This window comes from Polyodon spathula, chromosome 2 (genome assembly GCF_017654505.1).
Source record: "Polyodon spathula isolate WHYD16114869_AA chromosome 2, ASM1765450v1, whole genome shotgun sequence".
Classification (NCBI taxonomy): Eukaryota; Metazoa; Chordata; class Actinopteri; order Acipenseriformes; family Polyodontidae; genus Polyodon; species Polyodon spathula.
Window position 1 is genome coordinate 27,772,548 of NC_054535.1, and position 25,848 is coordinate 27,798,395.

At 36.0% G+C, this 25,848-nt stretch overlaps 1 protein-coding gene across 1 annotated transcript in view; it reads left to right on the forward strand.

The window, feature by feature from the left end:
* The window catches only part of dnah6 (dynein, axonemal, heavy chain 6), a 146,179-nt gene extending 120,568 nt beyond the window's left edge, over nt 1-25,611 (forward strand). The window contains 16 exon segments of the mRNA XM_041218913.1: nt 775-910; nt 1,090-1,256; nt 3,924-4,114; nt 7,579-7,739; nt 8,508-8,596; nt 9,644-9,790; nt 10,186-10,324; nt 14,024-14,143; nt 17,011-17,132; nt 18,939-19,068; nt 19,315-19,442; nt 21,169-21,354; nt 22,558-22,630; nt 22,728-22,879; nt 23,442-23,664; nt 24,751-25,611. Coding sequence (XP_041074847.1) covers nt 775-910; nt 1,090-1,256; nt 3,924-4,114; nt 7,579-7,739; nt 8,508-8,596; nt 9,644-9,790; nt 10,186-10,324; nt 14,024-14,143; nt 17,011-17,132; nt 18,939-19,068; nt 19,315-19,442; nt 21,169-21,354; nt 22,558-22,630; nt 22,728-22,879; nt 23,442-23,664; nt 24,751-24,854 — 2,268 coding nt within the window. The 3' untranslated portion in view covers nt 24,855-25,611.
* Nucleotides 25,612-25,848: the final 237 nt, after the last annotated feature.

A 25,848-nucleotide genomic window follows, 5' to 3' on the forward strand; every position in this document is an offset into this window, starting at 1 on the left:
ACAGTATTTACTGGTATGTGCTTTGATCAGGTTTTGAGGATGTATTTTTTTAATGTGTTACTGACCATTGTTTTTCAGCTCCTGGACTAGAATATACATTTTGTAAAGGACCTCATTCTCCAATAGTTTTTGGTCTTAGGTCTATTTTTTATGTTACTGTTTGCGAGGAATTATGTTTTAATTCCACTTTTCTGTTTGTAAGGAATAACTTACTTGCCTTCATCAGTGTTTGTTAACTAGAATCGTGGGATAATTTTTCTGTGTCATCTGAAATTCAGAAACAGATTACCATACTACACTTGAATTATTGTTATTTACAGTACAGATTACAAAAGAAAGGTCTCTGACATTTATCAATTGCAGGACTGTTAAAGGTCTGTCTTAGATGTCACAAAAATAAATTCATGTGAAATCCTCTTCTAGAAACAATTTGCTTCTATACAGCTTTCTTGCTTTATAAATCAAACATATTTACACTGTTTAGAAGACATTTATCTCCAGTATAGTAAAAACATGAATAAATATGTAACCTTGTGAACAACAGCAGGGCAAATCTTGTCATTTGAGTTTCAACCAAAACCACTCCAAACAGAAAGCTGAATCTTACCAGAAATAAGAGTTTTATCTTTGTATTCTGATAACACACTACTGATAGGTAAGTAACACTTGGATGACTATTCAATTGACTGTATTTTCAAATATGAAAATATAAATTATGTGAAATTACATGGAATGGTAGAATTAACTGGTTTCAATGTATCTGTTTTTTAATAGGAACACACTGGCAAGCCTGACATTCCATGGCTAACAGACTTCATGTGGCAGGCCTGCTGTGATTTAGAGGACAGGTTGCCAGGTTTCAAGGGAATCAAACAAGAAATAGTGGGGACGTCCATTTTCATTAAACTAGGTGCACATTTTCAACAACCTTGCTTTTTTTTGGAGCTCATTTTAAATGGTCTTTCTGTTTAAATTGTACTTGCTAGTTATGACTGTATTATAATGTGAAATGTTATTTATTTTACTTATAGTGCTTTAAGTTTTGTATATTTCATTTTGCAAGTATTTCATATACTTTATTTTGTTTAGGGCGTCTTGAAATTAATATCAACCCAGAATCATGGAAGGGATATGTCTCTGAGTTACCACCATACCATCCAGATGACAAAGATACTAATGTAATCCGTGGACAGTGGAATGAAAGACTCACTATTTTTCAAAAATTAATCCTCATCAAAAGCTTTGTGGAAGAAAAGGTATGCTTATTTAAAAAAGAGATTATTGGGTCTATTAAATAGATTTAAACAGCAGAGGATCTAAATACTGCCCAAATAAACAATTTTCACATACTATATGTGAAAATTGTTTATTTGGCCCATCAGAATCTGGTTTAGCACAGTTTGCATGGAATGACATAAAAAAATTAATAAGGACAAGTGGTTTATTAAGGTTTGAGTTAAAAATGCATTCCAATGTTCTGTCTGCCGCGTGTGTTATTTGGTGCAAAGGCACCTTGAGCTCTTCCAAGGATATTCCAAATTATATACATCTTCATTAAAGTCACTACTTAGTATTTCATAGATTCTACATCAGATAACATAATAATCCACAACATACTCTATATAGTATAAATATTAATGATACAAAGCCCATATAAAGGAAAGCCGACAATAAATAAATAAGTGTATTTATAAGCCTCTCCACCTTAAGTTAATCAGTAAATTCGTATTGTTTTTCAAATGATCAATGATATACTAGATTCTGCCGAGTCAACGCCCCGGTTTGAATGATCTCCCACATAAATAGAATAACCTGCCTTGTGTCATCAATGGTGAAGGTTCAGATGACAAAGATGTGTAGTTTGGCGGTTACAGATCAGATGATACAGACTGTGCAGTCTGATTTCGCGTTCCTGTTATGATACAATCATTTTTTTTTTTAAGACAGCAAGCAATGGATGCTACTTTCATTTATTACTTAGTGTTGTGTTTTCACACCAGCCACTCCAATTTCTTACTTACAGAGATTAAGTAAAGCCATTTACTTTAGTGGACCATACATTTCATGTGTTTATATATTTTTTTTTTAAATGTAGCGACTTTTATTCTAGCGTTTTTCAAATACAAATGTGGTTTTTCATGATGTGCTTTTACACTGCTCACTGTAGCTTTAAAGTTTAATGTTTGTTTTGTAAAAATATTTGAAAACAGTGGACATACATGCAGCAACTTTGAATTGTATTTCACCAGTCAATAAATATGTTAACTGTACTTCTTCATTTTTTAGCGTGACTGTGTGCTGTGCTCTACCTTTTGAATTTTAAACATGCCTAATTATAAACGTAATCTATCTACCTAATGTTAATAATGCCTATAATTTCGCCCATGCCTTAGTCAACAGTTTTGCCTTTACGACAACTTTACGCCCCGTGGATGTTGACTTGGCATATATAGAACAAAATATTTTCACCAAATGCATGATTATAGCAGTTTGACAAATATCCTCATAAAATAATCATATATCACTTTTATTACATTACCATTACAGCAGTTGTTTACGAGTGATGTTGTCAGGAATACTTTTTTTTTTTGTAAGTTGCCAATTAAATAGACCTACAGTCTAGCTATGTGACAAATAACTACAGCATGAGGCAATTCATATTGTCGTTGACATTATATATTTTATCTTATTTGACAGTTTTGCACTTTTGAATCATTTGATGGGAGCAGAAACTCCACTTAAAGGCACACATTAGTAAATTCCGAAGTACAAAGTAAAATTAATTTACACAATCTGTTTACAGATGTGAGAAAAAGAAATTGGAGCTTGAGAAAACAATAGAGACTGAAGCTTTCTGTCTACACACAGAATACCTGAAGTTGAAGACGTCGAGTGATTGAAGTGCATTTCATTTGTGCCCTGAATTTGTTTTTTTTAAATTGGTGCCATGTTATATTAGATTAATTGTGTGTAGTACAGTGCACAAGGGACAGGGACAGTTTAACCTGAGCAGTACTCGTTATGCAAAACTACGTATGACTTGCACGTACAGACACTCACCTCCCCTATACCTGGGGAATAATAGCTTCTGATATCCCATTTACCATAACAGAAAAAAAAGTGTACATTATTGTTTCTGAATGTGTTTGTATTATTTACCTAGTTAGTCGAAAATGCAAAACATCTACCATATAAACTACAACTTTTGACCAAAAGAAAACAAATAGGTATGAGGGATGATATATGGGGATTGTAGTCTTAGTTCACAAACATTTGATTGTATTTTGAAAATGGAAAACACAACAACTTGCAGCATGCATCACTGTGAGTTGTAATACCTAATCATAGCATTATTTAGTCACTTTAAAAAAAACTACAAATCCCACTGTTCCATTGAAGCTGTACAGTCTGGCAGATTGGGTGTAACAAATATTGCAACAAAAGGATTTCATAAACACAATACAAAGTGAGACTTGAAACCAGGGTACCAAATGATAGCTTATGTTCTATACCAGAGTACACTTCGATATATCTACATGTACCTATGGTACACTTCAATAGTACCCCGGTCGGCAAAGACCCTATCTGCTTAAGTGCCAGTAAGGACAGACATAGTGCTTTAAAATGAAAACTGTGAGGTATAGGTAGATCAAATCTACCCCATAGTAAGGTTTTGTTTTAAGCAAATAGCAAATAGAACACGCTATGAGAGACATTATAAAATGACAAGGGGTAAAAGGTTAAGACACACAGAGGTTTTTTGGTTTTTTTTTTATACGGTTTCATAAAGCTGACATAAAGCTGAGCCAGACTGTGACATACATCATGATGTTGAATATACAATGTCATGTAAAAGTATGATAAATTCGATTTTTACATGTGTAACATGAGACATTAATGTATATGCATTTTCTTTCTTCTAGGTGGTGTTTGCAGTCACAGACTTTGTAATAGAAAGCCTTGGAAAACAATTTGTAGAGAATCCTCCAGTAGATCTGGCCACTTTGTACAATGATATGTCTCCTTCTACTCCACTGGTCTTCATTTTAAGTACAGGCTCTGACCCCATGGGAGCTTTCCAGAGGTTTGCAAGAGAACGAGGATACTTAGACCGGTAGGTTTGTGCATAAAAAAATATCAGAAACCCAAAGACAAAATAACTGGGTCATGCTTTGGCTCATGTAGTTCACATTAATACAAGAAAAAAGCAACAACATTCACATCATTAAATTCTTTGTAAGTCAGGCTGTACCTTTACAGTGGGTATGTCACAGAAACTGTAACTTAGTTTATGTCATGAAGCTATAAAAACGGCAATACACTAGCATATGTAAGAAATGCATCAGAAATATGACAGAAATGAGAAATATCATATGGAACAAATGTGGCTTCCTTATAAAGTACAAAATGTAACCATTACCTCATGGGTCTTTATCCTTGAAGACCCTGTAACCTGAATAAATATAACAAAGATTGCTCGTCAGAGCCTGTGACGCAGTCATGCCCTCCCCCAGGGTCAAAAATAGACTACACGTACAGATTTCAATATCATTTTCATCCAACCTGAGACGTGAGAGACTACGAACAGATAAATGTTGAATGTACTTTTATCTGCTTATTCACTTGTGTAATTACACTGTTAATGCGATTTATATTTACGTGATTATAGTAATTGCTATTTACATGTTTGCACTCAGCCATGGTTTTCATTGAGTCCCTCAGTGGCCTTGTGCTTTATGTGAAGCTGGCGGCTCCGTCACCCCTTCCACAAGATCGGATAACCTTAAGTCGATTACTTGTGTTTTCTCTCAGGCTGCTAGTTTCGTTGAAGTTGGAAATAAAAATGTCATTTTTTATTACAAAAAACAGCAGGCTTTCCCAAGTCTTAGGACTGTCGGTTTGCTAGAAGCGCTATAGGTGGGCACCCCTATAGTCTGCTTAATTGGTAACTGTACAGTAGGTCCAGGCCTACCCCATTCCCACCAGTACAGATTCTGTACAACAAATGAGGTTACCACTCTGATTCACTACGCAGTCGCTAGGCTAGCTCTGCGTCGGGTCTGATTGCTTACAATCTTTCCCTCAGTGTTTTGTTCCGCCTTGGTCTCTGCTTGCAGTACTATTGTCATGGCTCTAACAGCAGGCTTTCCACAGTCTGTGTTGGTTTGCCTAAAGCTGTGTAGGTGGGCATCTCTATATATTGATTCCAGTCTGGTACCAAGCAGGCCTTGTTGACAGTCCTGTTACTGTCTTTAGCAGCTGAGACACATTACTGTACATTGCTTGCTATTGCGTATACCTGGGTTTTTATCCCTGTGCCAGCAACTTCAGGGACCAGAATAACCAACTATGCCTGCAGCACAGAGGCAAGAGCCTCAGGCCAAGCCACAGGGTGAGCAGCGGCCTTAGGGGTTAGCTGCTACAGATCCAGGGCCCTTTCTCAGGGAGCCATCTGGAGTATTGGCGTCAGTGCAGTACAGACATCTGGGTGTTTACTACTGTTCAGACCGGCTACTCGCTGCAGTTCAAGCACGGTCCCCCTCAGAAGGCAGTTTGCCTTCAGGGAACAGTGTACGAGTTCAGGGTCTTGCTGTTTGACCTTTCTCTAGCTCCCCATGTCTTTTTGAAGTGCAGTGGGACTATTCTGAGACTTAGAGGTATCAGAGTACTCAATTACCTGGATGACTGGTTGATTGTGTTCAGTCTCCAGTACAGGCAATGGCCCACACGGAACTTGCCACAGACCACCTACATCCCTTTGGCCTGTAGGTGAATTGTACAATGATCCAGCTCAACTCTCGCAGACAGCCTCCTATTTGGGAGTGAGCCTGGACTCCAGGTCCATGCTGTACTCTGTCGGATGACAGGGTGCAGAAAATGTCAGCTTGTTTAAAGCTTTTCAGCGCCCTTTCCAAGCCTGGTTCAACAGCAGGGAGGGAGGGCATCACCACGGAGGCATCCACTCTCGGCTGGGGCGCTGTGTGGAATGGGAGGGGAGTGCAAGGGGTGTGGAACCCCCCATGGCAGTCTCCATATCAATATTTTGGAGATGCAGGCAGCGTTTCTAGCCTTGCAGAATTTTTACTGGAGGTTCAAAGAAGACACGTTCTTGTCTGGACGGACAGCACTACCGTGTTGGCTTATATAAACCACCAGGGCGGACTCAGGTCCCCCAGTCTCCATCGAGTAGCCTGCAAGCTATTGCTCTGGGTGCACAATCACCTCCTTTCCCTGCGAGCAGTACAGCTGCCCGGGGTGATAAGCTAGGTGGCAGACCTCCTCTCAAGGAGTTGCAGTTTTTACAGGACCTATTGATAAGGGGAATCCCCCTTACAATAAAGGTCTATTTGGCAGCTATTTCAGCTTGCCATATCAAAATTGATTCAGTCTCCCCAGGAGCTCAGCTTTCTGGCAGGGCAATTTTTAAAAGGAACACGGCTTCTTAGGCCACTTATGGAGGCTTAAAATACTTGAACTTATGAAGCCTCCCTTTGAGCCCTTGCATTTAGCTGAGCTGAAATATTGATCTTTTGAAAGCAGCTTTCTTGCTTGCAATCACATTCACTGAGCAGGTGGGTGAGATGCAAGCATTTTCAATTGCGAAAGCCTGCTTAATTTTTGCAGAAGCCAGGACAAAGGTTACACTTCGTACCAATCCTTCTTTTTTGCTGAAAACTATCTTGGCATTCCACATTAACCAGACTGTGGAATTTGAAGCTTTTAAACCACCTCCTTTCCTGTCTGACAGGGAGCGGCAGCTCCGTACGCTTTGTCCGGTGCAGGCTAGCGTATTATGTGGCCCGAACACAGAGTTGGAGGCAGTCTGAACAATTTTCTTTCTGTTATGGGGCTAAGTCCCATGGTAATGCCCTGTCTAAGCAGAGGCTATCCAAATGCATCACAGACAGAGTCAAGACTGCAAATAAGTGAGCCAACTTGCCCCCTCCAGAAAAGCTCACTTCATGGGCTTTGTTCCAGGGTGCATCTGTCAAAGACATTTGCAATGCAGCAGTGTGGGCCACTCCCCATACCTTTACATGGGTCTATCGGCTGAAGGTCACAGACCCACAAAACCAGTTATTTAGCCATAGCTATTAGTACTAGGGTTCCTCATGGTAATGCGCAAGGTGGCCTTGGCCGAGCCTTGTGGCATTCCAGTTGTCTGCAATAATTGCCTTGCGATAACTTTGGTATTGGAGGTTAGGTATGATTCTGAGAGGCCAAACTTTAAGGTTGTTATGACTGAAACAGAAAATTATACAGAGTGAATCTGAACAACAATAAGAATTAATTAGTTGAGATAACTGATATGCCTTCATCCCTATACCAATTTTCTATTTTAGGCCAATACATTGTCTCACCTTCTTCAGTCTTAATGTTAATAAGTACAAACCTATATTTGTTTATATAACGTTATACAATATAGTATACAGGACAGGTTATCTAACATTTAAACAATTTGGAATCTAGTTTTCTTGATACACACACCAGTGTTTTAAATGTAATATTAAAGAAAATATATTATAATTACAGAAAAAGTTAAATAAAATGCACTAACTCAAACTCCCTGGGTTTCAGGGTACAGTCAATATCGTTGGGGCAAGGGCAGGGGCCCATTGCTGAGAAAATGATCTCAGCAGCTCTTAAAACAGGAAACTGGATATATCTTCAAAACTGTCATTTAGCAGTGTCTTGGATGTTAGCCATGGAAGAACTGATCAAAACATTCACAGAGCCAAGTAAGTGGACTAATGCTGACATGAAGACATGATACATCTGAAGTCTTTCTGTGATCATCAAAAATATATTCTCAGGAATTTCTGTTTATACTATGTATATGTAGATGTACACACCTCCAGTCTGTTGCTGATAAACTTTTGCACAGCGTATTAACAAATCCCATTTGTGGTACGAGGTAATCTAAATTACATTCATTTAGATCACCTACAAGGGAACTAAATAATTACATTTAACCACCCTCAAAGAAAATACAGTATGACAAGTAGAATGTTATATTTACAGCCTCTTTTTAATGCAATACATGTTTAATCCATAGTACAGTTCTTATAATTACTGACATCTGAAATACTAGCACAGTGTTCCCAGCCCTGTTCCTGGCGGCACACGTCTACTGGTTTTCGTTCCAACACAACGCTCAATTGCTTAATTGAACGCTTCATTGAACTAGTAAAGTGATTAACTGGCCATTTGCCCATTATTTTCAAGCTCTTTGTTTGTTGATACGGTTCAATTAAGCAATTGAGCGCTGCATTGGAACGAAAACCAGCAGAGACTGTGTGTCGCAGGAACAGGGTTGGGAAACACTACTAGCATATTGGTAGCCTCTCCTTAATTACCATAAAATGACACCCACCTGCATCTCACTTAGTAATTGTTTGTAAATCCATATAATTTTTTCAGCAATGGTAGCGGTATAGTCATAGCATGCTACCTCTTTTTGTTATAAACTATGTGAATTGTATCATTTTTGGAAATGTTACTTCCAGGTGCATCCATTCATAAGAACTTTCGACTGTTTCTGAGCTCCATGCCTACAAACGCCTTTCCAGTAACTGTTCTGCAAAATTCTGTCAAGGTAATATATATTTTGTTGAAAAAGTAGAATGTGGAGTAAATCATTTTTTAGAGTACATTCTAAAAAAATTAAGATTGATGTCCTGGTGCACTGAGTTATTTTCATTGTTTAGGCTATTGTTTAGGTTGTACACATACTGTAAAAAATAATTAACACATTAGACATATATAGGTTAAGTTTTGTTTCCTGGTATCTCCATATACACTGGATCATGTATTATTTAACTGTAACTCATATCAAGATTATTATTATTATTATTATTATTATTATTATTATAGCTGATAGTGTAAGGATTATTGCCCACATTGCAAACAGGTAACCCATCAATAACGACCCATGATGTCACACGGAGCACTAAGCCATAGCACTTGTATCTTTTTTTTTTTAGTCATTGTCAATGATTTTACCCCAGTTTTCTCCCCAATTTGGAATCGGCAATTGTATCTATCCAGTTAGTGCAGATTGGTGCTAATGGGGAGTGGCCACCTGCATAAAGCAAACAGAAATCCTGTGTCTGGGGAACATCGATTCAGAAGCTCTCCAACAAGTGACCAGAAGAAACAGAAAGATGATACTGTCTAATACCGTTATAGACTGCTCAGGATTTTTCAGCCAGTCAGCGCACATTTCGCCTTCTGTATTTCATGACAAAATCACAGACAAAACGTATTCATGACATCAACCTGCCAATTTCAGTTTTAACACACTGTATTCATATCAGCACGGCTGACGTCATCTGATTTGGCCAGTCAGTTAACAGTATTCTCTTCATCAACCCTTTCCCTGTTTTCAATGAAATTGATAATGGACTTAATAAAGGTTGGTAATGATTGAAAAACAAATATAACTGGATTTTTTTATGTTAATAATAAAGCAGTATATAATAAAGTTATAGTTTCTATGGGTTATATCGGTACTCGTAGTGTGTAATCAGACCCTGGCTTTCAGCCTCAGCCCATTCACTTCTACTCGTCGTCCTATGACTCTATAATACTTTTAATGTTTAACAAGTAATTTCAACAGTTAAGTCATTATTTGTTTCTTTAGGTTACTAATGAACCTCCGAAAGGACTTCGAGCAAATATCAGAAGAGCCTTCACAGAAATCACAAATACATTTTTTGAAGAACATATACTTGGGAGGCAATGGAGAAAAATAATCTTTGGAATGTGCTTCTTCCATGCAATTATTCAGGTATATTTCATAATTAAAATCTTCTGAAACACTATTTTTTATACCAAAAAATAAATATGAAAAACAAACAAAAACAAAACATATGTATTTGGTGTATTCACAGTGTATGGTGACATTTTAAACTATTTCAACATTTCCAGCAAAAAAAGAATGTCTCTTAAGTTAGTCACTGAAATCTGGTAGGCAGAGTTGCCCTATAATATGCTCCACACCACCCCCTTTGGGCAACAGGCTTTTTACTCTGGGTTGGTCAGGGTTGTACTGTATGCGAGTCTGTCTTTATACATCTGTCTACCTCTTTTAAGTTTATACTTAACTAACTTATCCATCTAAGTGTATACATTTTTGTAGTCTAAATGGTAAATGTCCTTGTATAATGTTGAATTAAATTATAGGAAAGAAAAAAATTTGGAGCACTTGGGTGGAATATTCGCTATGAATTTAATGACAGTGACAGAGAGTGTGCTCTGCTGAACCTAAACCTCTATTGCCATGAAGGAAGTATCCCATGGGATGCTCTTGTCTACATTACAGGTGATGTATCGGCATATTTACTTCAAAATGTATTTTATTGGTATTATTCCCTTTTTCAGGAATGAAATGGTCAAGCCACGTGTGTTTATGCTAATCAATCAATTTAAGACAGATGCATTATTTATTGCAAAATGAAAATGTTTTTGTCAGTTCTTACACACATAACTGCTACATGAAAATGGTATTGATGGTGTGTGTCTCCAAAAAGCAGTTTGATAACAAATCATTTTAGGCCTTGTTAATACTGAACTGTCATTGTAGTGCATTATTAACTTATATAAGATAGAAAAACACATGCTCATTTTACTAAACTAGAACAAAAAAAAACCCTATAAAAATTAATTATTATTATTATTATTATTATTATTATTATTATGTAACTTTCAGAAAAGGTATAGTTTGTCTTTTTCATAGGAAAAAGCTATATTTGACTCATGACGTTTATCAGGTGTTTTTGACAATCCCATAGTTAGATGAACGTGAAACTTTGCCACTGATTAATGGTGGAGTTCCAGTTTACATAAGGTGTAAAGTCAAATGATAAGGACCAGGCAGGATTTATGGTGGAGAAACATGAAAGCTTGTGCCAAAGGGTAATCGCACTTTTATAAGTCTGACATAGGACAAAAGTCGGATCAAAGGTATATTTAAATCTGAGTATACGATTACTTAATTGCAGTGTCCCCTATGCCAATGTGCATAAAAACAAATTGCACCCCTTTTTATTTTTATTTATACATTGTTGCTTTCCAGTGACATGTTTACATTTTTAAGTAAATAGTATTCCAGGCTAAAAGCACATTCAGTGGGTTCCATGGAAAATGCCCCTGTTTTTTTTAAAAGCATGTGGCCAGGGTAAATTGATAATTAATTTGTCAATCAACACATGGCCACCTGCTGCACATGGATTTCAATCAGACAGAGACAGAATTCTAACCTCCCAGCTCTGCCATTTCCAACAAAAACTTGATGTACAAAATTAAACAAATTGATTTATGATCACTAAACAAAACACAATAACCCACTATTTACAGATGCAGAGCTCTGGCCCTGCTACAGTAACCACCATCCAAATGGTCTGTTAAAGTCTTTTTCTGAGCAAAATAGTAGTATTAATATGGGCTAAAATGATTTTGTACCTACTGTTTGGCATAAATATAACATTAACATAGTTATTCTTACATTGCACCAATGACCCAAATAAAACACATGATAAAATATGCCGGTGTTGCTTGTATTTTATTTTGTTGAGAAAAATGCCCAAATATTTGTTAGGATTAGTCTTTATATTTTTGTCAACCATCACTTGCAATACATACATTTACAAAAAAAATGTCAAATGTCAAACATTTTTGCCACTTCTGTCAGTGAGTTGTATATAATGTCATCTACAAATATAACAGATTTAGCCAGGAACATTAAAAAGCCAAGTTTTGGGTCATGGTTACAGTATGTAACTTGACAGCAGCTTCCATGGCTTGATCGCAAATATGTTCCTGTATCTGCCTATACAATATGTGCCTAAATGACTCTAGTTGTGTTGGACTTAAACAGTTCCTATCACTCGAATGGGCTAAAACTAGAGGTGCCATAAATTACATTTTGGGCTCTGTTGTTCATTCAGTCCAGACCAATGCTTATTTTTTTATTTAACTGGGATTTTGACAGTTAAGACATCATATTTTTGTTTTACTTCTTTATTGTGCAATTAGTCTGTGGAGTATTAGCCCCTTCTTTTTCTCACATTGGCATTTTTTACATATAATTTCCTACAGTGAACAAGTAAATAAGCTTGTATGTGTATAATTCAGGTACTCGACAAACTAGATATGCAGATTTCTTGTTGGCATGTCTTATATTTATTTTAATGTACATACACTGAACTTCCCTTCCTTGAAAAAGGAAGTTATGTAAACATTATTTCTGAGTTATAACTGTGGCAAAAACTCATTTAAAAAAGGAGTTATGCTTTCTATTGAAATATGGCTGACCATTACTGGCAAGTAGATAGACTATTCAATTAAGTTATTTTTGATGTCTCATTAAATTTTAATATGATTTACAGCCTGCCATTGTAAATCCAGTGCCACCAGCATAAAATGAATCTAATTGGTAACAAGCCTTGTGTGTGCACGTCATAGAAATAACAGTGGTCTATGTCAGTTTGGAGCAAATGTATTGTACTGTTATAAATACAAAGGAATAATTGGTTTCAGAAAAAAAAAAAAAAAATAGAAAAGCAGTGTTATTGTCCTATCTTGTCCACTCTAATGTGCCATATTGCCATTCTGTGAAGATGTCATCTTCCCTGTTTGTTACCTTGGTGACCAAGTCTTGTATTATTCATACATTTTCTCTGTAACCTGTACTTTTGTAGAGCTTATGCTATAACTGCATTCCTTTCCCTTCAAGGGACGAGCTTTAGAAAATACATTCTGCCAGTCTGCACAAACTTTGTCTGTGTTTCCTTTTTAATCTCCCAAGAGGCATCTCTTAGAATTGAAGTAGTAATGGATTTTTTTTTTTATCCATTGTACTGTAACAGAGGATGGGCCTTGGGCCAATTGAAGAATGTGACCTGAATGGTCAAGCCCTCCTTCGTTCGGGTACTGGATAATTAGTTCATCACAACTGATCAACAGCAAATATATTATTGCTATTCATGTATTCATTATTAAAAAAAAAAAAAAAAAAAAAAAGTGAATTTAATTAGTATGGATTAGTGGCAAGAATTAAAATCTGTGCTGATAAATAATATTACAATAATATTGATGTGCCCTTGTTGTGGTCTGAAAGAAGTGTCTCCTTGCGAATGAAGAGTTTTTTAGTGGTAATCTTTTTTTTTTTAATAGCAGGTAAATCTGTAATGAGTATCTGCCTGTATGTGCTGGCTACAGAAACACTTGCAGGGATATGTAAAGGACTTGCAGTCGAGTCATGCTTATATGGTTACTTGTAGCAACACACCTCCTGGTGCTGCTTTCACCTGTAGCAACGCCCCTCCCGGTGCTGCTTTCACCTGTAGGAACGCCCCTCCTGGCAGTACAGCAGTCAATGAAGCTCTTTCAGAACATTTTTCAAACTGCACAATATCTGACAATGTTCAAGTTAGCATTTATTCCAAAAATCACTGCACTTTAGTTAAAGTGTTATCAGATTTGTGTATGTAATTTACTATGTTTAAAAATGTGTCCATTAATGAAACAGTAAATTACCATATAATTGATATAAAGAAATTATTTGCTTAAAACACATTTGAATTAATATGTATTATATTTACAAATACACTTATGTTAATTTATTAAAATAAAACACAAATGTTTACTTTTCACTGAAACTATTTTCATGTGCGTAGTGATTTTTACTGTTTATTGGAAATATGTTTTTTAAATTTGCTGTGTTAATTTAAAAAGTAAATACATTGAATAATTCAAATCGTTTTCTAGCACTGCACAATAACCGCGATATAATGTGATGTGTCTTGAGGTACCACAAGTTTACCGTGGAAGTTTTCCATGGGAAACCACGGTACTTGCATTTTGTAGATTTATAGGGTATATAGATTATTGATGTTGTATAGTATAATTTAAATGTAACCACATCGCACATGCAGGAGGAACTGAATATGTGTGTTTATTTATTTATTTATTTTTTTGAACTGGCAATTACTGTATAATAATTTAAATGTTCTTCTTGCAGGGGAGATTACTTATGGTGGAAGAGTCACAGATGCTTGGGACCAAAGGTGTTTGCGCACCATCCTAAAGAGATTTTTCTCCCCTCCGATATTGAATAAGAATTACAAATATTCAGCATCAGGCAAGTAAATTAAATTCCCTGTTGTATCTATAAAGCAAACTACACAATTATCATAAGATCAGTTTGAAAAAAACGGTATGCAATGAAAACAACAATCATACTGGAGAACCTAAGAACATAAAGTTTACAAACGAGAGGAGGCCATTCGGCCCATCTTGCTCATGTGGTTGTTAACAGCTTATTGATCCCAGAATCTCATCAAGCAGCTTATTGAAGGATCCCAGGGTGACAGTTTCAACAACATTACTGTGGAGTTGGTTCCAGACTCCCACAATTCTCTGTGTAAAAAAGTGCCTCCTGTTTTCTGTTCTGAATGCCCCTTTGTCTAATCTCCATTTGTGACCCCTGGTCCTTGTTTCTTTTTTCAGGTAGAAAAAGTCCATTGAGTTGACATTGTCAATACCTTTTTTAGAATTTTGAATGCTTGAATCAGGTCGCTGCATAGTCTTCTTTGTTCAAGACTGAATAGATTCAATTATTTTAGCCTGTCAGCATATGACATGCCTTTTAAACCCGGAATAATTCTAGTCGCTCTTCTTTGCAATCTTTCTAGAGCTCTGAACACAATATTCTAGATGAGGTCTTACAGATTCCTTCTTCAATTTCAGTATCTCCCATATGATATTTGTAATGCACATTTGTATTGCCTGTGTGCAGTACCTTAGACTTTTCTCTATTAAATGTAATTTAGTCCTGTATAGATAATTTTGAATGACCTTTGCTGCTGCAACAGTGTTTGCCGCTCCTCCTATTTTTGTGTCCTCTGCAAATTTAACAAGTTTGCTTACTATACCAGAATCTAAATGTAGATGAGGAATAGCAGAGGACCTAATACTAATCCCTGTGGTACTCCACAGGTTACCATTTTGAGGTTTCTCCTCTAATCAGTACTTTCTGTTTTCTACATGTTAACCACTCCCTAATACATGTACATGCATTTCCTTGAATCCCTGCTGCGTCAAAAGCTTACTGGAAATCTAAATAAACCGTGTCATATGCTTTGCAGTTATCCATTATCAATGTTGCATCCTCAAGCAGGTTAGTTAGACATGATCTCCCTTTCCTAAAACCATGTTGACTGTCTCCCAGGATACTGTTACCATATAGGTAATTTTCCATTTTGGATCTTATTACAGTTTCCATAAGTTTACATATAATAGAAATCAGGCTCATTGGTCTATAGTTACCTGGTTTGGTTTTGGTTCCCTTTTTGGTTATCGGCATTACGTTTGCAATTTTCCAGTCTGTCGGTACAACCCCTGTGTCAAGAGACTGTTGCATGATCTTGGTTAGCGGTTTTTAAATAACTTATTTCATTTCTTTGAGTACTATTGAGAGAATCTCATCCAGCCCAGGGGATTTGTTTATTTTAACAGATCCTAGTCTCTTTAACACTTCTGCCTCAGTTATGCTAAAACTATTTAAAACCGGATAGGAACAGGTTGACGTGGGGCATGTTGTCCGTATCCTCTTTTGTAAAACTTGTGAAAAGTAGTCATTTACTATATTTGCAATTTTTTTTCTTTGTCTATGATTTTGCCATTTGTATCTCTGTAGATTTTGCCATTTGTATCTCTTGTAGACATTTAACGTCCTCTTTGAATGTTCTCTTGTTGTTGTAATATTGGAAAAACATTTTGGAATTGGTTTTAGCCCCCTTAGCAATGTTCATTTCTATCTCTCTCTTGGCCTTTCTAACTTCCTTTTTGACTTGCATTTGCAGTTCCGAGTACTCATTCTGTGTACTTTGTTTTTGGTCCCTTTTAACCCTCTGTAAAGTGCCTTTTTTTGCTGAATATTTTTTTTTATTTGACCTATTAAACCATTTTGGCAATTTTGTTTTAGATTGGTCTACTTTTGGGATGTAATTGTTTTGCGCCTATAGTACTACATTTTTAAAAAACAGCCATCCTTTTTCTGTGGATGTTTTCTCTATTTTAGTCCAATTTACTTCTGTTAGTCTCTGTTTCATACCTTCATATTTTGCCTTTCTAAAATTGTAAACCTTACCTTTAGTCATTACTTTTGGGGTTTTAGAAATCACTTCAGATGAGACCATGTTGTGGTCTGAGTTTGCCAGTGGTTCTCTGACCTCTGTTTTAGTTATTCTGTCTTCGTTATTTGAAAAGACTAAATCAAAGCATGCCTTCCCCTCTAGTCGCTGCCTTTTGCATTAGGAAGCAGTCATTTGTCATTTCCACCATTGGTATGAGTCTTACTGTGGAATGCAGTGTTTGGTTTTCAGCAGACATAACGGGGCCCATATTGGCCAAAAGGTTCCACCTTTTGACTCATCTGTCCATAGAACATTGTTCCAGAGCTCTTGAGGATCATCCAGGTGTTTTTTGGCAAACGAGACGAGCATTCATGTTCTTCTTAGTGAGCAGTGGTTTCTGCCTTGCTACTCTGCCATGAATCCCATTTTTGCCCAGTGTCTTTCTGATGATGGAGTCATGAACACTGACGGACCTTAGCCGAGGTGAGAGAGGCCTGCAGATCCCTGGATGTTGTTCTAGGGTTCTTTGTGGCTTCTTGGACGATTTTAAGTCTTGCTCTTGAACAGATCTTTGGCAGGACGGCCACTCCTGGGAAGATTCACTGCTGTGCCAAACTTTCTCTATTTGGACAATATGGCTCTGACTGTGGCTTGGTGGAGCCCCAGAGCCTTAGAAATGGCTTTGTAACTCTTTCCAGACTGATAGGCATGAACAACTTTTCAAACTTTTGCAGTAACACATACAGTATTTGCTAAGTCGATTCCTATTCATGTTTTGGATTGGTAATATTTCTTTAAATAATTTGTTGAGTCAATTACTTCGATTGGATTACCTTTTGCACAGTAACAACTCTTTTCTGCTTGATAACAGGTATGTATTATGCTCCTGAGGAGGACAGCTTGCAAACTTACAGAGAATACATTGAAAATCTCCCCTTAATTGATGACCCAGAGATATTTGGAATGCACGAAAATGCCAATTTGGCTTTCCAGGTTTGTGATACATTTATCAGGCTTTTTAAATCTAGCTTGTTTGTTGAAAATATGCAAAGAAAGTAATGTTATATATCTATCATATATGCTTGAGTATAAGTCAAGAAATTTAAATCCAAAACACAATTCTGAAAGTGGGGGGGTGGGGGATCGACTAATACAAGAGCAAACATATGAACCGATCTTTAATTTATAGCAAAAACCTACATTTACTTATTTCAGTGTTCGTCAGCAGCATGAACGCTATAGAGGGGCATAATAATAAAAGAATTACAGTCAGACCACACTACTCCCCACATTCCATTGGAATACATACTTCCATGTGGGCTAGGAAGGAAGTGGGGGTGGGGCTTGTATAATAAAATAATACGTAGTAGGCTATACAGAAAAAAAAAAAAAAACTGTCAATATATCCAATACATATATTTAGGGAAAAAAAAAAAACCTGAATCTCACTGTCATAATGGGGGATTGGCTTTTACAGAACGTCAATTTTTACTCTAGCAAATATGGTAATTGTAATTATACTATGGGTAATTGCTAACAATTCAATAAGCAACTTGACCCTGATTCACCTAAAGCATAAGGGGGATTGTCTCCTTAAAAAAATATCCAGAAAATAAAATCTCTGGAAAATAATTTTTCATTAGAGAATATATTGAAATGTATTATAGGAGGCTGTGTGGTCCAGTGAAACTGGAAAAAGGCTTGTAACCAGGAGGTCCCCGGTTCAGCTCCCAGCTCAGCCACTGACTCATTGTGTGACCCTAAGCCAGTCACTTAACCTCCTTGTGCTCCGTCTTTCAGATGAGACGTTGTTGTAAGTGACTCTGCAGCTGATGCATAGTTCACACACCCTAGTCTCGTATCTTGTAAAGCGCTTTGTCATGGTGGTCCACTATGAAAGGCCCTATATCAAAATAAAGATGATTATTATTATTATTATTATTATTATTATTATTATTATTATTATTATTATTATTATTATTATTATTAATAATAATAATAATAATAATAATAATAATAATCATAATAACAATATTACATTACATTCAAATGAGAAGGATTTTCCAGCAAAAACAGCCTTAAACCATAAGTGAATTAATATGTTTTGATAGCATATAACCCTTCAGTAGTGGTCTGGGGGCCAATGGCTACTCTTTTGCACCACTGTAAGAGTATCTTATATTTTATGCTGCTTATGCTAATAATTTCTCACAAAACTGAACTCCCATAGTAACCAATTATAAAACCAGCCATTGGACTTGTGCTCTAGTCAATGTAATATAACTTGAAAACATTTAAAATAAACATTTTGTTCTTTGTATGGTTTAACAGTGCCCATGTGTCACCTGTAATAATCATTAGTTGTGAACCCAATTTCAATTTGGAAATTGGTGTCCCCAACCTGGAAGTGGCATACCCAACATGGTCACATCTAAAGTGGGAGGTACCAAAAACCACTACAAGTCTGGCCCTGGCCATTACCAATCAGAATCCTGCACATCCCTTACTCGTCACCCTGCTATAAGAATAAAAGTCCACCATTTTTGTAAGGTTCAGATTTTGGGTGTTCAGAATTAGTGATATACATCTGTAGCGATGGGCTGGGAGATGGAACTCACAAAGCAGCACCCATCCATTGCTAATCAGTTGTGTACTTTTTCTCCTGTTGGAACTCATCAAATTTGATGTTAGGACTTTTTCTGTTCCATTACATTACATTACTTTTTAAACTTTTTGACCCCTAAGAAACCCATATTGTATAAATATATTTTTTTTCTTCAAATTTTTATTTCACTATAGCGCCAGGAGACCTCCACTCTAATTAACACTGTACTTGAAGTTCAGCCAAGATCTTCTGCACGAGGGGCTGGGAAAAGCAATGATGAAATAGTTCGAGAGCTTGCTGACTCAATATTGGCAAAACTTCCAGGTGAACAAATAAGATACAATTTAATATAATTAAATTACAAATTGTTATGATTTATAGCATGCCACATATCCTAATAAAAAGAAGACTACTTGAGCCATAGACATTTCTTTTCAACTAATAGAAATATATTTTGTAATTACTGCAGTGACAAAAAAAAATTGAAGCTGACATAAAAGGCATGTATTGATTATTACTATGCACCCCTGTGATCTGTAGTTTACAGTTCTACTAAACTAATGTTTACAGAAAAACTTGACATGGAAGTTGCATCAGAAGGCCTTTTTGCTAAGGATGCAAATGGACGTTTGGATTCATTGACTACAGTGTTAGGACAGGAGGTAGATCGCTTTAACAACCTGTTGAAGAAACTAAGAGTAAGTAACAAAAAATATATTGAAATACTGCCGAAACTCTTTTGAACACTCTACTTAAGTTATACATAAAAACTGCCCCGTGGCTTTTCAAAGTTCAGTGTCTGGAATAAAATATTTATTTTTATCGATTACAGGAATACAGGAAAGTAAAATGTAACATTTCTTTAAGCCTTTTTTAGAACTGTAAACATATGAGTATGTTCTAGGGATGTACCTGTATGTATAAAGTGTCTCGCAGCCTCACAAACAATTAATAAACTTATGCACAAACATGAGAATCCATTGCACAACAGTGAGTCTCTCAAAATTGTGAATAACCATGAGTTTCACAGGTAAACCTTGAGACTTGACATGCATGACATATAAGTGTATCTTTCTTCTCTATGTACGTATTGTTAGCGCTTTTTAGCGATATTTACAGAAAAGTAAAATATTATTTCTGTACATTTGTGGACCATGTGGTTTCGCTTTTGTTTCCACTAGTGTGTATATATTTTTATCTGTTTTTCATTCTTATAGAGAGTTAAGTATTTGAAAAATTCCGAGCAGCTATTGTAGGCTTTTCTATTAATAACTAGTCGACATGCGGACCAAAATGTAAAAATTGCGGACAGTCCTTTCACATGGAAACGCTTTTGCGAACCTTAATTTGTTTCTGAAAAATAATAATGAAAGCACCTGTCTATCATATAGGATGGTTCATGGGGGGGGGTCCTCAAATGACTCACCTGGTAAAAGCACTGCCACGCTGCGTGCAGGGTGAGTCATATAACCAGAGATTGCAGTTGGTTTTCGCTGGGGGGGGGGGTTGTCAACATTGGCTTTGGCACTCCAGGGTTTAGGGAGGTGGGATCTGGCTTAGACTGTTTCTCTTCACCGCTCTGTGGCAACCCCTACAGGCCAGGCACCGAGTGAGTTTGGGGGCAGAGATTTGCTGGGCTGGTCTTTGTCTTCCAGAGGCCGGTAGCCTGCAGACGTCCGCTCTCGAGTTCCTGGGTGTAAAAAGATGCCGATTAGCTTGTGGGATCGGAGGATGCCCACTGAGCCTCGGGTCCCTGAGCTGTGTGGGGAATCGTCGCTGTGAAGGAGACATAATAATAATAATTGTGTGTTACAAATTGGGAGAAACATTTATATTTAGATTCTAAATTTAAAAAAAAAGGATGGGCCACTAATACTGAGAATATGAGCAAATGTACAAGTCAAACGAACCTGTAAAAATATCTTGGTTTGTCAAGTAATATGACAGACAATGCAGGTGATGAAGCTGGGGACGCTTCTCCCGCTCCAAAGATAGCACTCAAATTTAGTGAAAAGTGGGTGAAGAATGTTGACTAGCTGGTTGTCAATGAAGAGCGAACTGCATTTACATTCATCAGTTTCCTTTACTCATAAAACTGTTTTTCATTGCCGTTTTAAATAATAATAATAATAATAATAATAATAATAATAATAATAATAATAATAATAATAATTTTTCTCTTTTATTAATAACTTGAAATTGCCTAAATAAAACAAAACATTCACTGAGTAATGGTTATATCTAGGCTTGCTACTTATTCGATTTGTATTTTTTTGCCAAATCAACGATTAATATCGACGTTTTATTTTAGAAAGAATTTACCGTTTTTTCAATCTTTTTTCATTATTTTCTACAGTGCATATGTATCCAATAGTGTATGTTTCAACAAAACATTCCTGTTTTTTTCCCCTTTTTTTCCTAAAGACCTCATTAGAAACACTAAAGAAAGCAATTGCAGGTTTTGTGGTTATGTCAGAAGAGATGGAAAAAATTTACCATAGTTTTCTTAACAATCAAGTTCCCGATCAATGGGCCAATGCAGCTTACCCTTCTCTGAAGCCCTTAGGAGGGTGGGTGAAAGACCTGGCACTTAGGACCGCATTTATTGATGTGAGTATAATTTATTTTTATTTTTTTTACCTGCGTGATTGTAGTAAAGGTTTGATAATCAATATATGATCGTGGTGAAACGAGTTCTTAATTGAAGTGGTGTGAAAATACTGTAGTTGTATATGATAGAACTTCAGATATGTTACGTATCTGTTCTTTCCACTGCTATATATCTTTGCATTCAGTAGAAGTGCAGACAGAACAGAATAATACATTCTGACAGCATCACATAGACTTGTGTGACTTATTAGCTTAAAAGTTAAATTCCAGACAGAGAAAAGCATTACTTGCACCACAGTGCTTTTTCCATTTAGATCAGCCTGGAGGATGAAACAAACTCATCCTTCAACATTTCAATATTTTATGGTTTTCTGGGCCAGATAAATTATAATGGTAAACCTCTATTTATCCCTGTGACGGGGAACTCCCCGTCTATATGAATATGTCTGGAACTGGCACGGAGGGGGTTAAATTTCTCCCTGCCAGGAAAACATTTGAGAATATGGCTGGAGCTCTAATTGAATAATTAGTAATTATTGATTAATTGGGCTCTAGCCACAGGGGATAAAAGCCAAGGGAGAGTTTATCTTGTTTAAAGACCTGGGACTTGACCATTTATTTTGTAAGTTCACTTTGATTATTTATTTTCGAACTTTTTCCTGTTTATTTGATTATTTTATTTAATAAAGAACTTTATTTTTGACTTTACATTGTCTCTGAGCCTCAGCCCTCTGTCATCCTGTCACAATCCCTCACTATAGTTTTCAGTATAGATGCATTAGATATAAAACATTTCACAGTGCAATATTTTGTATCTAAAAGTATTTATCACCACTGTATTCTAGACCCAAGTTACTGTAATGTACTTTTCAAACAATCACAATGTCATAAATGGTCTACTAACACAAAATATTTGAAAGAGCTATGTACATGGTGTAATATTAGGAGTAGTTTCATTGTAATGTTTATTGTTACAGAATGTTATGGTAACCCCTGGTTCTTTTACCACAGTTTTATGATGTAGCCCAATATATTTTAACTGTGCACATTAACAGACTTTAGAGTGATAACATTGTCAAAACTGGGGGGGGGGTTAAACTAGGATAGAAAATCCATATTTTATTAATACAGTACTTGATATTTAAAGTTAACTATATAATTCAATCTGAAGCAGATTTTGATTGGAGAGGTGTTTGTTTTCAGAATTGGATCAGACAAGGTCAACCCAAGTCATTCTGGATCTCAGGGTTCTTCTTTCCACAAGGGTTTCTAACAGGTAATTATCATGGACTTCAATCATAAGAATAACTTGTTTACAGGATTAATGACTGTTTACTCATTTCATTTTCTATATGATTTTCATTTATCCCCAGGTGTTCTGCAAAACCATGCTCGGAGGTACAACCTTCCCATTGACGAGCTTAACTTCAGTTATACTGTTTTTCCTGTGTATCGTGATCAAGCAGCTGCAGCAGAGGCATTAAAAATGCTGCAATTTGGACAAGAACTGGAGATGGACACCCAGGTAGGTTTGATAACATTGAACACAATACAGATTAAGGCATTAGATGAAACTTTGTCTACTTTAGTTTCTTGAATTGTTACCTCTTGATTACATTGAACCATATTCAGTTTGTTTAGAATGTGCTTTGGAGAAGTATGACAACAGAAGCTCATACTAACCGAATAACCAGGTTATTATATACTCCAGCCATGCTTTTTATCAATGCAGCATATACAGCTTAGTTACAGGTCAATATATTTTTATAAATAAAATAGGAGGATGAACACCCAATATTTAAGACAGACAAGCATACTAATTGTATGTTTTTCAGTTAGAACTGTTTTATTTATTCCAAAACTTTATTCTTCTCTATAAATATGTACTGTCCTCCATATATATATTTGACATTTACACAACATTTTTTATGATAAGTAAAAAATAATAAATTATCCTTGAAGCACAACTAATCCAATCTTAGCTGATCTAATAAGACATTCAGTTCAGTAAATGGAGAAAATCTCATGCTCCAATTAAATCTAACTATTAACATAATGAATATGTTCTTTTTTATGTATTCATGTAGTTACCCTCTCCAAAAAATGGTGTATTAGTGCATGGGATGTTTATGGATGCCAGTCGCTGGGATGATAAAGACATGGTAATTGAAGATGCTATGCCAAGACAAATGAATCCCATGTTACCAGTAGTTCATTTTGAACCCCAGCAAAACTACGTGCCAAATCCTACATTATATCATGCACCACTCTACAAAACTGGAGCCAGAGCAGGAACACTTTCAACAACAGGTACAGTTGATCCCTTGTTTACAGTTGTTATTTATTTTAAAAGGATGAGGTTTGTATGTGCACACTTCTAGCGTGCACCATAGACGTGTGTGCATTAAGGTTTAAGAATTCAGAATCTGTGGTTACGTGAAACAGGAATCTGAATGATTTGAATTCTACAAATGCAAAAATTTAAGTATCCCACCTGCAAATTGAGGATAGACTGGTGGATTGAGGGAAGGGAACAAAACTTTCAATCTAAATAATCCTTACAGAACAGACATAGTTAGTGAAGCAACAATGTCAGACTGGGACTCGTCGGGGAAGCATGAGGTGGTTTCTGAGAAGAACCAAATTCATAGAGAAATGGGTATACTTTCTTATTTTATGACTAAATGTATTACTGCCATTATGCATGCATTTAATTTTGTAGTTAGTGAACGTGACGTCACTACTCGGGGGGGGGGTTTACTTTAGAGGACAAGCTAATCCTCTGTAAAGCCGAACTTAACCCTGTATACAGACTGACCATTTATTCATTATTATTTTAGACTTTTGAAGAGCTCTATTTTTCAGTTTATCCTTGTTTTTATTCTATTATAGTTTTTTCATAATAAAAATTTAAATATTGCAACTTCCATCTCTGACTTCTTGCCTTGCTATCTGCTCACCATTATTGCAACTGTTCGGCAACCTCACACCCAGTATAACTAAAGTTTTGGTATAAATCAGTTTCCAATACAGCTTTTAGGACGTCTCCAAAGTGACTGTACAGGCAGAGTGATCCTTCCGGTTTCATACACTTTAATGCTGCTATGAAAAATTAGACAAACAGAAACTGTTTCCTTAAATAATGTAAAGCCCATAAGTCATACATGTATGAAATGTATTCCAGATTTTGGCTTTTTTTTTTTTTTTAAGAATATTTTCTTTCTGTGTGGTGTTTGAAACATATACAAATTCTGAAAAATGCCACCCAGCTAACGATTACATGCATATTCAAATGTAAAACACTTTGGAATAAGTTGGATGTTGTGAAAAACAGAGATATTAAAGTGTGCAAGGCAACATGATTCTAATAGTTTTCTTGGGTTTCTGTCCCTTTAGGTCATTCAACAAACTTTGTTGTAACAGTGCTGTTGCCATCAAAACAACCCAACGATTACTGGATAGCCAAAGGATCTGCTCTGCTGTGCCAGCTGAATGAATAAAACGGCTTTCATACTTCAATCGTAGACGACACGTGAGGATTAGTTTCAGAACAGACACAATGCAGTTCTAACAATGTATATTTTAAGCACAATATTTATTATTATTAGTAGTAGTATTAGTCGTAGTAGTATTATTAATAATTATCCATTTTAAAGCCATAATTTATTTTAATGGAGAATTTAACATTTTGATTATATGCAGTAGCTTTGAAATATATATTTTCAAATTTAATTGTAACAATATAAATGCTTTCTCTTGTTGTGATGCTCTTTATTGATGCCTCTTTTCACTGATAAAACTGACGTGCATAATCAATTTATTTTATGGTCTTCGGTCGTTTTTTTATTTCTTTTCATCTACAGTTGAGATTTATGGCAAGTGTCAAGTTAGTCCACACCTATCTATATTTTATAGAATGAGTGTCATTGTATAATGGGCTACTGCAATGGTTACGATAGGACTGCAATTGTCATGCTTTTTTCTTATCAATCTGGACAGGGCTAAGCTGAGGACATATTTGTCTGCTAATGTCCAACAAACTAGTCTTCTGTGACACAGATAATTTACTTTCTCCTTTCTGCTATGTTTAATTAAAGGAGTGTACAGTTGTGTAGTCCTCTTTTCACATCTCACTCAAGTTTCTCTCATTCTCACTTTGTGTTCCCTACATAAAGGTTAACCCCTAATCAATATACAAGAACCCTAATTGTCCAAATGCAAACATGCAATAAATCAAGCTTGTAATTTAAAGATGCAGACCCACATTTAAAACACAGTTTAATGAATGTTATTTTCTGTTTGCAATTGTTTAAAAAGTAAAAATCAACTATTGATTTTTGGTTGTTTACATTTTTTTTAAAGATTCAATGCTGGTCTTTTTTTTCAGCAGGAATGATTATGTTTCAAGTACTTTTCAAGAATTTGAAAAAAAAAGCATAGCATAGGAACAACAAAGACTTACTTCCCTTTAAAACAGTATTGTCAGTGTATTCG